The 12,097-nt window shown below is 41.2% G+C and overlaps 1 protein-coding gene across 2 annotated transcripts in view; it reads right to left on the minus strand.

Annotated features, from left to right (window-relative positions):
* The window catches only part of TSLIG3B (tRNA splicing ligase complex subunit 3B), a 29,969-nt gene that overhangs the window by 16,024 nt on the left and 1,848 nt on the right, over nt 1–12,097 (minus strand). The window contains exons 2-5 of one of the 2 annotated variants that reach the window (XM_090033510.1): nt 11,943–12,088; nt 9,757–9,891; nt 7,765–7,941; nt 1,474–1,601 (exon numbers count right to left, since the gene is read on the minus strand). In XM_090033510.1, coding sequence (XP_089889636.1) covers nt 1,474–1,601; nt 7,765–7,941; nt 9,757–9,891; nt 11,943–12,088 — 586 coding nt within the window. Of the gene's footprint in view, nt 1–1,473; nt 1,602–7,762; nt 7,942–9,756; nt 9,892–11,942; nt 12,089–12,097 lie in introns of both variants that reach the window. The other variant, XM_090033509.1, reaches the window with a different exon arrangement.

Below are 12,097 nucleotides of genomic sequence, written 5' to 3' on the forward strand. Positions count from 1 at the left end.
TTATATTACTTAGAAACAGTCCATAAAGCATATTAGTTACTAAATTGTTGGATTTGTCTTTAAAAAAGAAGGGGGAGAAGAAAAAGATGTCATACAAAGCAAGTTTTTTTGGACTTTGCTCCTGAAATTATTAACTGCGTTTAAAAAAAGAAAGAAAGAAGCCACACAACCTATTCATCTCAGTTAAAAATCACGTGTTAAATAAGTATGGAAAGAAAGGTTATTTGATGCTTTTAAGTCCTGTAGCTCTAAGTTTTTAAATTATTCTAAGACTCTGTAAAAAAAAAAAAACAAAAAAAAAAAACAAACCAAAGATGAACTATAAACACCAGTTTACCTTAAACTAAACTGCCAACTGTTCAAGGAAGGGACAGTTTCTTAATTACCTATGAAGCATCATACACATTTACAAAAATAAACAAAATCACATAGAAACTACTATACTAAGTTTGTCATATCCCTTTTACCCCTTCATACTCCTCCATTTGTCAGATGCTTTTATTGGTTTTAAAGCTATTCTCCTAGCTTTAAGAATATTTTTGCATGATCTATATTATATGTTGACCTATTTAGGCATATAGTGTACAGTAAACCAAATGCTTTGTCCTATTTCCCAATGACTTTGTTGTTACAATTAAGGATTGTATAATGTATTTGCACAAAGTACATTGGATGCATTATAATACACATTTTAAAAACTAGTCAGGTTAAAAACAATGTACTAGTTTTGAGAACAAATTTCAGAAAAAACTTAAAACTTTTTTTATTCTATTTTTCTAATTTTCATACGATCCCATCTTCTCTCTGTTTTAGTCCATTTCACTTCATAGTCTACTTAGACAGCTTAGTTCTTGTATTTTGTACATACCACCAGACCACTTAATGCAATAACACTGGTGGCAGAAGACTTTTTGAAGTCTTTGTATTATGATTTTGTGTTGTTCATAAAGTTACTTTTTAGCTGTCCATTTCTAAGTAGTGATTAAGTTTGTATTATCTTCTATATGAGGACTAAAGCTAGGGATCAGCAATATGAATTACAGGAAAATACATTCCTGTCAAATCTCCTGAACTTCTGATGGAAGTTCACCTCAAAGTTATGCTTCTTTTACACCAAATATCAGTGTTTTTACCTAAATTTACTGGGGCAGGGCAACAGGACGACAATATTACCTTGATAAACAGATCCAACAGGTACTATACTAATTTTTTAATCCCACCAGTTGAGGGGAATAAATTTAGTATTTCAGCCAGCATGGTCTCAGTTCTTCACATTGCTTTAGTTTATTAACCACTATACCAGATTACCACAATTAATGTAAATTTTAAAGTGACACTTAAGATGTTCAAAGTCTGACCCACTACAAAAGTTAGGATCTCATGGAAAAAAGTGATCTGGACATTATACTTATTTTTTAAATAATCTGAGAAAAGATTTAAAAAAAAAAAAATCAACATTCTAATATGCCATACCAAAATACAATGTGTGAGCTGTCCCTTTGGTATACCGTTGATGCAAAGCCAAATACTATTCTCAGAACTATTCCCACAGCTACTGACAATGGTGAAGATGCTAGACAGAGACAAAGAGCAGACGTGTTGAAATTAAAATACATTTGCAAATTGGATAAAATTGGAAGATAAGTGTTTCCATTTAATTATTTAGTTGCTCTAATAAAAAAATATTGCCTCTACCCAAAGAGTATCGTCTGTCCATTTTAATGATTAATTTTAAGTCAAAATATAATATGCAACCAAATGAATTTAGAGGCAATACAGACATTTAAGAATTCAAACACTTATTTCAAATGAATTCTTACTAGAAACTAGTGCTAAAAAAAGCATAATCACTACTTCTGTAAATATTTTTTGCTAAAATATCATCTGAATAAAGACATCATTGTCTTTTTAGTATTTCTCCACAGACACTTATAATCATTTCTAATATGACAACAGAAATTGTTAATCTGTCCCTTTTAAAAATAAATCCTGGGCATAGTGAAACAAAGATGGTATGGTATTCCCCCAGGGATGGGACAAGGAAATTTGTATTTTGTAAATGAATTAGTATGCAAAAGACAAACCAGAGTATTAAATTCTTAAAATATAACATACCTTGCAAACTCCAAAGTATCACTTCATTGCCTTAATGACAGACACATTGAAAGAATATGGCTCAAGAGCTTATACATGAAAAAAGTTTGTATCAGTTTTCAGTTCATGTCAGTAATTTATAATTTTCTATATGTTAAAATTATAAAAATCTATACATCAGAACAGAAATTATTCTTTTTTGAAGGGAGAGGGGAGGCCCTTAAGTTTTGCAGGGATCATATAGAAAAGGGGAAATTATTAATGCAAAAAAAATTTGCTAGATTCTGTATTTTGCATTGGATTTTTTTTCTCTATAGGGTCAGATACAGAACTCCCGCTCTGCTCAATGTTCAATCTTTTATATCAAATTAAGAGTAATGCAGGCTTCCCCCACACAGGGGAGCCCATTCTCATAGACTGTGATCTTTCACTGTATAACAATAACAATGATCTTAGCTGGCTTGGTGAAGTTTTATTCAGTTCTAACTGCAGTGCTTACTGCGAGCAGCCAAACTAAAGAATAAAATCTAATTATCTTGTATACTCTCAGTACCCATCTCAGAATGCCTCAAGTTAAAATCACTACTAAATATGAAGGAACTTATATACTCTATATTAGCGAAGGAGTGAATTTTCCTAAGTTCATAAAAAACGTCTTCCACTTTGAAGTGTTATAGGAGAGAATTAGTAAGCACCACAATTTTTAGTACTGTATAACAGAGTCAGACATGTGGACATGCGTGGTTTGTTGTGCTGCAAACTTCTTTGCAGTGCCACAAACCACATGTTGCACATTAGCAGTGCCATGTACAATTTAATTTGCAGCATCAGGGCAAAATTTGCTACAAGGATTTCCTGGTAGGGAAAAAAAAGTGGCACAATGCACACCAAAGTGGCATGTGCTGAGACAAATGTGGAGACAAGGGAGCAGGCAGCCCTGGGCTGTGGAGCCTCCTCACTGGGGCACAGTGTTCCTCAAGACAGGGGAGCAGGCAGCACCTGGCTGCTCCCTTGTCTGCATGCCTCAGCATGGGGGCTCTGCTGAGGATCCTCCGCGCTGAGGCACATGGAGACAGGGGAGCAGCCAACCCAGAGCCCAGGGCTGGTTGCTCCTCCATCTCGAGGCACACTGTGCCCCAGCCAACTCCTCCCTAACTGGCTGGGATGCAATGTGCCTCAGCGCAGGGGCTCCACGTGCCTTAGGCAGGGGCTCCACAGCAGAACCCCTGCACTGAAGCATGCGGATACAGTGAAGCAGGTAGCCCAGAGCTGGCTGGCTGGGGCACAGGGCGCCTCAACATGGGGGCTCCACAGTGCATGGAGGTGGGGGAGCAACCACCTTACCTCAATCCCGGGTAAGCTCTTTGAAAAAATTATCCTGGCACACATCCAGGAGGGCCTTGCGGGGGAATGCATGCTCAGGGGCAACCAACATGGGTTCATCAGTGGCAGGTCTTGTCAGACCAACCTGGTGGCCTTTTACGATCAGGTCACCAAATCATTGGACGCAGGGGTTGCTGTGGATGTAGTCTTTTTGGACTTCCGGAAGGCTTTCGACACTGTCTCTCACCCTGTCCTCATCAAAAAGCTGGGAGACTGTGGTGTCGATGCCCACACGGTCAAATGGGTCGCCAACTGGTTGGAGGGCCGCACCCAGAGGGTGGCAGTGGATGGGTTCTTCTCGACCTGGAAGGATGTGGGCAGTGGGGTTCCGCAGGGCTCGGTCCTCGGGCCCGCACTGTTCAACATCTTCATCAGTGACTTGGATGATGGGGTAGAAAGCACCCTGTTCAAGTTTGCTGATGACACTAAGATGTGGGGGGATGTGGGTGCACTAGAAGGGTGCAATAGGCTACAAGCTGACCTTGACAGGTTGCAACGGTGGGCGGATGAGAATAGGATGGGGTTTAACACTGATAAGTGCAAGGTGTTGCACATGGGGAGGAAGAACCGGCACCACACTTACAGGTTGGGGAACTCCCCTCTTGCCAGCACGGAGACGGAAAAGAATCTTGGAGTCGTCATTGACTCCACGATGAACATGGGCCGGCAGTGTGGGGAGGCATTCAAGAAGGCCAACCGTACCCTGTCATGCATCCACAGATGCATCTCGAGCAGGTCCAGGGAGGTGATCCTCCCCCTCTATGCGGCACTGGTCAGGCCGCAGCTGGAGTACTGCGTCCAGTTCTGGGCGCCACACTTCAAGAGGGACATGGACAATATGGAAAGAGTTCAGAGGAGGGCCACTCGTATGATCAGGGGTCAGCAGGGCAGGCCTTATGAGGAGAGGCTACGGGACCTGAACCTGTTTAGCCTCCACAAGAGAAGGTTAAGGGGGGACCTTGTGGCCTGCTACAAACTGGTCAGGGGGGATCAGCAGGTATTGGGGGAGTCCCTGTTCCCCTGTGCGCTGCCAGGAGTGACCAGGAATAACGGTCACAAACTGGCGGAGGGTAAGTTTAGATTAGATATTAGGAGGTGCTACTTCACAGTCAGGGCGGCTAGGGCCTGGAACCAGCTTCCAGGGGAAGTGGTGCAGGCTCCTAGCCTGGGGATTTTTAAAAGGAAGTTAGATGAGCACCTTGCCGGGGTCATCTGACCCCGGTGCTCTTTCCTGCTAAGGCAGGGGGTCGGACTAGATGATCTACCTAGGTCCCTTCCGACTCTAGCTACTATGAAACTATGAAACTATGAAACCAGCCTTGGGCCACCAGCTCCCCCGTCTCCACTGCTGCTGCCTGGGGCACAGGATGCTTCAGTACAGGGGCTGTCTGCCGGCTAGCCCCCTGTGCCCCAGCCGGTCCCTTCTGCAGCACATGGAGTAGTGGGACAATGTGTCCCACTGCAAAGGGCATAGACGTGGTGTGCGCTGTGGCACAAAGTAACAGCACAAATTTGTGCTGCTGCAAACACATACCCCTGTTCATGTGGATGTGGCCACAGAGGCCATTCAGTTCTGACACATTAAAAAACAAACAAACAAACAACTAGCTACAAGTTCTTAAAAACAATGACATTTTAAAATTTACTTATTGCCTAAGTTGCTTCCAATCAATTGCTAAAGAGTCAGGCCAACACGCTGGGGGAGCACTGCCTGCTAGAAAAGAAACTAGCTAGCCAAGGGATATAAAAACTTGCTATGAAATGCAATGCAACTGGAAAATTGGTGTTACAGTAAAACCAACAGATCCCAATGCTATAAAAATCATAGGAAACAGAGACACTGAATTGCCTATCGTCAGGGAAGTGGTCTTTTAATATTTTTGTTGAAGTTTTCATTATTGCACGTAATACAGTGTTGCTATACTGTATGTACACACAGCTAGTGCCACACACACAGGTAGCACATTAAACATTACATCGAAACTGAGTTGGAAACGCACAATTAAAATATATCCGATTTAAAAGCTTTGGCTGGCTCCCATCCCTTTGGCAACATGATTTAGCAATAAGATTATGTAGATATTTTCATTTCCTTCTGATTTGGCATTGAGAGGTCTGCTGTTTCACTTGCAGACACCTATCTTTAGATCTTAAGAAATGGTCAGGAAAAAACAGTAACTAAAGAAATGACAAATACGATGAATTAGCAGTCTGCCAGGCTACTTGTGTCATATCATCTGCAAAGAATTAGTATAAATTTTCATTTACTTATATCATCCACCTTGTCGAGCAGCCATATTCCTCCAGAAAGAAGAGTAAGATAGCTAAGGGAATGTTTTATTGTGGGAGACTCAGGGATTTGGTTGACTTTTGAAATGGTTATACTATTGAGTGCCTCATCATATAGGTCTGAGGTCTGTTTCCTAGATCCAGAACAACTGAAACTCATCAACCTGAATAATTTTCCATTCAGATTGGTGCCCATTAGCAAAATACTGGATCACTGCAGCCAGCTCAATTCATGCTGTCAGAGAAGGGCTGCAGCAATAGAAAACACGCAGTATAAAAGAAGAAACAAAGCCCCCAGGTATTAGTGCTGCCTTTTAGAAACAGATTCTGAGATGTTTGGGGACCACGAAAGGATCCAACTACAATTTGTTTTCACTGGAGTCTTAGAGTTTTAGTTTACAAAAAACAAATTTAAGTTCCCTGGTCTTGATTACTCTCTAAGACACAAGACAGTAAATATCCAGAACATCCATTGTGCCAACCAACACGGTTAATGTTGGACATCTCAGGCTTTGGGTACCAAAGTGGGGACATCTTAAAGAGCCTGGATTACAAAAAGTGCTTAGCATCCACCTTGAAAAAAAAGTCTTTCAAAAACGTGCAGTTGAGCACACAAATTAAAACACCCAAAATCATTTCTTAGTGTTTGTTCTTCTGATAGATTATTTAAACAGCTGTCATGAACTGGTAAGCATTTTATAGTAATCTAAACCATATTACAAACTTAGGCAGAAAAAGAAAAGGTTTCACATTCATCTGTTTCACTGAAAACTGAGCAGCTTTGGAGAAATGCTCACATATATCTACATGTCTGCACACAGCACAGGAATGTGTCAACAATCCTAAACATGATCTTTAAGTACGGGAACTATAAATGATGGTAACCCCTCCTCCCCCTACAAATATCTAACATTTATAATTTCTAAATATCTTAAGAGCTATAAAAAAACCCCTAAAGGTTATTTTAGGGTATGAAGAGTAATCTACAGCAAAGTAGTCAATATGGAACCAAATTAAACAAGCAGGTTGAACTTAGTAAAGGATAGTTTTAAACACTGTCTTGTTGAATGAGGTTTAAGTTGTTGGGTAACTTGGGTTAGTCAGGGCTCTGAGGTGACAACCCACAGAACAGTTTAACATGAAATGCCTATAATGTTAAGTACAGAATATTCTACTGGATAAATACCTAATTCACTTAAATGGATAACAGTCCAGCTGCTTTCATGGTAACAAATGTTGGTTATCTGCATATTAGTTAAGTGCCAGAACCACTTAAATATCCAGGAATTCTGAGATCTTTTATCTCTTTAGTAACTGTGCTCTGTATAAGTATGCAATTGATGAAACAACAGGACTGTAAATTACACAGCTTCTAAAACAGCCCTCCACCAACTCAATTCTGTTAGTTTTATGGCTGCTATTGAGGCATAAGGCACTCCTAGAGAGAAGCCTTAATAAAATGCAAAGACCTTAGTGCAGTGCAGTCAATAAGCACAATTTACTGTGATTTGGGTAAGTGTATACTCCAAGGAAGGCAGCCCCATAGCTATGCCCTTAAAGGTTTAGGCAGTATTTATAATCCAGGAAGAAACTGTGGAAGATTGGTGTGATCAAACATTCAAATTAAATACATATTTGAATCACTGCTGATTCAGGTAAATAAAAGCAGATGAACTCCATTTTATTTTAGGAGGTGTCTGGTAAAATAGCAGACTTCCCCACATGGCCCTACATTCTACAAATAGCAAAATATACCTCATCAGAAACAGAGCACATTTTTCAAAAGATAGCAGAGATTTTTCACCTGATAACCAAAATTGGCTAAAGTTATGCAATTTAGACATGATTAAAAATAGTTTTCAAAACTAGAATAACTTCTATGTTAGTTGGAGAAACCTTTGATACTTAACATTTTAATTAATTAGACAGTAAGATGCATAGTGTAAGAACATCTGAATTGTAGAAAATTATAGAAATAAAATTAAAAGTTGTGTACCTTTGATTCCACATTGCTCAATAAAAGAGGAATGTCAGAAGATGATGACTTTGATAGGCCCAGTGAATCAGAGATAGCTTCCACTTCGTGATAGATTTCATTATGCTTTTCCAAGCGAGAACCTTTAAGTTGTTTGCTGTGCAGTATCTTTAAAGCTTGAAGCTCCGTACTTAGAAATACTAGAGAAAAAAGTGCCATAATAGGATCTTTAAGAAAGCTTGAATAATTTTGTGCCTGCATTCTCACAGAAAATAAAACACAAATTAATAAAATACAAAATAAATAAAACTATAGGAAAATAGAAAGGGATTAGACAGAACTCTGTCAAGTTAAGGACAAATTTCAAACTTATTCAAAAAAAAGTTATAGAAGCATACAACTGGATGTTACTCATTTCTGGTGCCTACTTGTTTTCTGCTGCAAAATTCTCTTGTGCGACTAATATTGCTTCTTATCAAAAGCAGTATCTGCCCTCAGCCTCAACTCCTTCAGCTTGGTGTATGAACAGATATACATTTGTAGATGCTTCAAAAGGAGAGGAGGAGCTGCTGTTGCTTGGAAGCACATAGCAGCTGTTATGATGTACCTGTTATGTGCATAAAAGCCAGTAGCAATACACCCAACTCTGACCCTGGAAGAAGTAGAGTTAAAGCTCTTCTACACCAATGGTGCTCAGGCTGTGGTCCACAAAACCAACCTATCATCTAGCTGCATGCATGGTGAGTTCTCTGAGCTCAGTGGCATGTCAGCATGGGTTCTGCTCAGAGCCACTGCTTTCACTCCAGAGCCCAGGGAGAGAATGCTGCCACCATTTGTCTCCTGTTTTCCCCTACTACCTCAGTGGCAGTGACATTCACCCCCTCCACTCCACAGCCCACTCCACCAACTGGCAATCTCAGGGAGCTCACCATACATGCAGACTTCCACCTATGCTATTTTATGAGCTCTCAGCACATTTCTGATCTTATGATCTGGCCCACTTGTAAAAAAGGTTGACTGTACTACACACTCTACACGACAACCATGCAGACATAACAGCTATATCCTTCAATAGCAGTACAATTATTATATCCATTACACACCTTAAGTCTCCTCTTTCTTTGACTTCTTGTCTATTCTTTCTACTCAGTTCCAGTTGTTTCCCCATCCCCTGGTTCCTTGCCAGATTTGGCTCTCTTCACACTACTATGCCTTTCTGCACATTCCTAGTCCTATCAGCTTCTCACCTAATCTCAGTCTTCGTTACTTCTAATCTTCCTGTCCCATCAGGATTTTCCTCAATGTTTCCGTTCCCAAAGTCCCAGGCTTGGTAACCCAGCTTCAGCCCCTGTCTCACTAACCTCATGTCCAAGATACTCTATTTCCATCCCCTCAGTCCAACTATTGTCATCCCTGACAGAGCTTACCTGAGCAGGGTGCGGGGCCTGGGGCAAATCAGCCCATGCGCAGCCCCACCCTCACTCCAATCCCATGGCGCCAGACCCAAAGAAGCTGCCATTGCCATCCCGATCCCATGGCCCCAGACCCGAAGAAGCTGCCTCTGCCATTGGTGGCAAGGGGGGTGGGGGTGGGGGGTAGTAAGTGCCTCTGCCCAGCTATGCATTGCCACTGCTCTGCCCTGCTCTGCAGGGCCCTCCAGAGCGCAGGGCCCAGGGCGACTGCCCCAATTCACGCCCCCTAGGGATAGCCCTGGTTCCTCCCTCAAATCAGGTGACTTCTTACCTCATGATGTCTGGGAACCAGTAGAGAAATCATTAAATTCACAAGAGAGCCAGGTCCTTGCTTGCAGTTTTAATACCCTACCCAAACTGATGCAGGACCACTCTCTGAAAGAAATTTCAGTTTCATTTCTGTAATACTCAAACTGTGGGACTAGTTTATGCACTCTGATCAGCCTTATAAACTATGAGAGGCCAGAGAATGTTTTTTTTAAATTAAGACATATACAGTACATAAAAAATACCAATTCTTAGTGGGAAATTATCAGAACTTACATAGGAGCTTAAGACAATCTTCTTTCTTTTGTAATCTGTCTTTAACATCTCCAGAAACAAGTGCTGAATATGGGCAAGCCATTTCTTTTAAAAAACCACTAATCTCAAGCTGGAAGCTTTCCACATCTTTCTCACCTAAAGAAAATAGAAAGCAAAGTAATTGGAAAGTTAGTGGGCTTTTCAAAACACAAGTTACAACCTATTGCCCTTAATACAAAAGTTTAAAATGTGAGATATAGATTGATGACGAAAGACACTTATGACCTATTAATCAACATTACTTTCTATGATCTTGAAGAAAATCTTGCACAAATATTTTTTTCAAAAATGAAGCTTGCAAAACACTTTTATTCCCAAGGAAAATGTTACACTGATCTATTAAGGAAGGAGTGCACCCAGTTGAAATGAACTAGGAGCTAGCATGCAACATAATAGCAGACTGTCCATTTTCCACTTTCAAATAAAAATATCACTGCCATGTAGGATAGCCTGAGGGATAGCCAGCATAGGTTTGTTGCAGATAGGTCTCGCTTGACCAATCTCATTTCCTTCTATGACCAGGTGACCCATCACCTGTACAAGGGAGAAGAGATTGATGTCATACATCTTGACTTCAGAAATCTGTTGATCTGGTAACCCATGATCACCTCTTGGTGAAACTGGCCAATTGTGGCCTTGGGTCCACCACGATCCGCTGGCTGGGAAATTGGCTCCATGGTTGGACCCAGAAGGTAGTAATTGACGGAGGTCAATCATCATGGTGCCCTGTGACCAAGGCTCTGTCCTTGGACCCATATTGTTCAACATCTTTATTAATGATGTGGACATTGTGGAGTCAGAAGTGGACTGGCCAAGTTCGCCGATGACACCAAACTTTGGGGCAAAGCATCCACACCTGAAGACAGGAGGGAGCTCCAGGCTGACCTGGACAGGCTCAGCAAATGGGCAGACGAGAACCTGATGGTGTTTAACACTGAAAAATGCAAGGTTCTCCACCTTGGGAGGAAATATCTGCAGCATCCTTATAGGCTCGGCAGTGCTACACTGGCTAGCACTACGGAAGAAAGAGACTTTGGGGTCATCATTGACCACAAGATGAATGTGAGCCTGCATTGCGGTGCTGCGGCTAGTAAAGTGACCAAAATGCTGGCTTGCACCCCTAGATGCTTCTCAAGCAAATCGCAGGACATCATTCTCCCCTTGTACTCAGCCTTGGTGAGACTGCAGCTGGAGTACTGCATCCAGTTTTGGACTCCACAATTCAAAAAGGCTGTGGAGAAGCTTGAGAGAGTCCAGAGAAGAGCCACGCGCATGATCAGAGATCAGGAAAACAGACCTTACGACGACAGGCTGAGAGCCATGGGGCTCTTTAGCCTGGAAAAGCGCAGGCTCAGGGGTAATCTGATGGCCACCTGTAAGTTTATTGGGGTGACCATCAGTACTGGGAGAAAGTTGGTTCACCAGAGCACCCCAACGGATGACAAGGTCGAACGGTCATAAACTACTGCAAGACTGGTTTCAGGCTGGACATAAGGAAGAATTTCTTTACTGTTCGAGCCCCCAAGGTCCGGAACAGCCTGCCATTGGAGGTGGTTCAAGCACCTACATTGAACACCTTCTAGAGTAAATTTGATGCTTATTTTGCTGGGATCCTATGACTCCAGCTGACCTCCTGCCTTTGGGTGGGGGCTGGACTCAATGATCTTCCAAGGTCCCTTCCAGCCCTAATGTCTATGAAATCTATGAAATGTGAACACTTTATATCACTAAAAATGAATCACTGTAGAGTATTTAAATGATGCAAGAAAAAATAACTAAATGTTGTATATTTATTTAAAACCTCTCACCAAGGAAATAGAAAGTTTACAAATATTTGTAGGTAGTATGCTAATACCCTTTTTACATTAAGACTGCTTTAAAATAATTACATAGTCAATTTAAAAAAAACAAACAGTTAAACAAGTTGAAATAGAACACTTCCATGTATGTAGAAATGAGTTTCAACCTCTTTGCTTATCTAGATTATAGCTATCTTACTTCTAAGTTTCAAAATTGTTTCCTGGAAAAAGATCATAATTTATACTTTAACAGTAACTGACCTGGGGGGGGGGGGAATAAAAACCAACAATTAGGCAAATACCAACTAATTAAAATAATATGCAGTTCAAAGTCTGTGCAAATACCACCTGTTGATGTGATACTTTCTTCCAGGTCACAGAGAGGTTTTATTTGGGAGCTTAACCAAATGCAAAGTTCAAAAAATTCTGGTGAAGACAATCCATTTTCTACTGCTTTGTTCAGTGCTTCCTCCTCTAGCAGAGGACCGTTGTACCTGGATGGG

This window comes from Crocodylus siamensis, chromosome 2 (assembly GCF_052110815.1).
Source record: "Crocodylus siamensis isolate JL-2025a chromosome 2, ASM5211081v1, whole genome shotgun sequence".
Taxonomy (NCBI): Eukaryota; Metazoa; Chordata; order Crocodylia; family Crocodylidae; genus Crocodylus; species Crocodylus siamensis.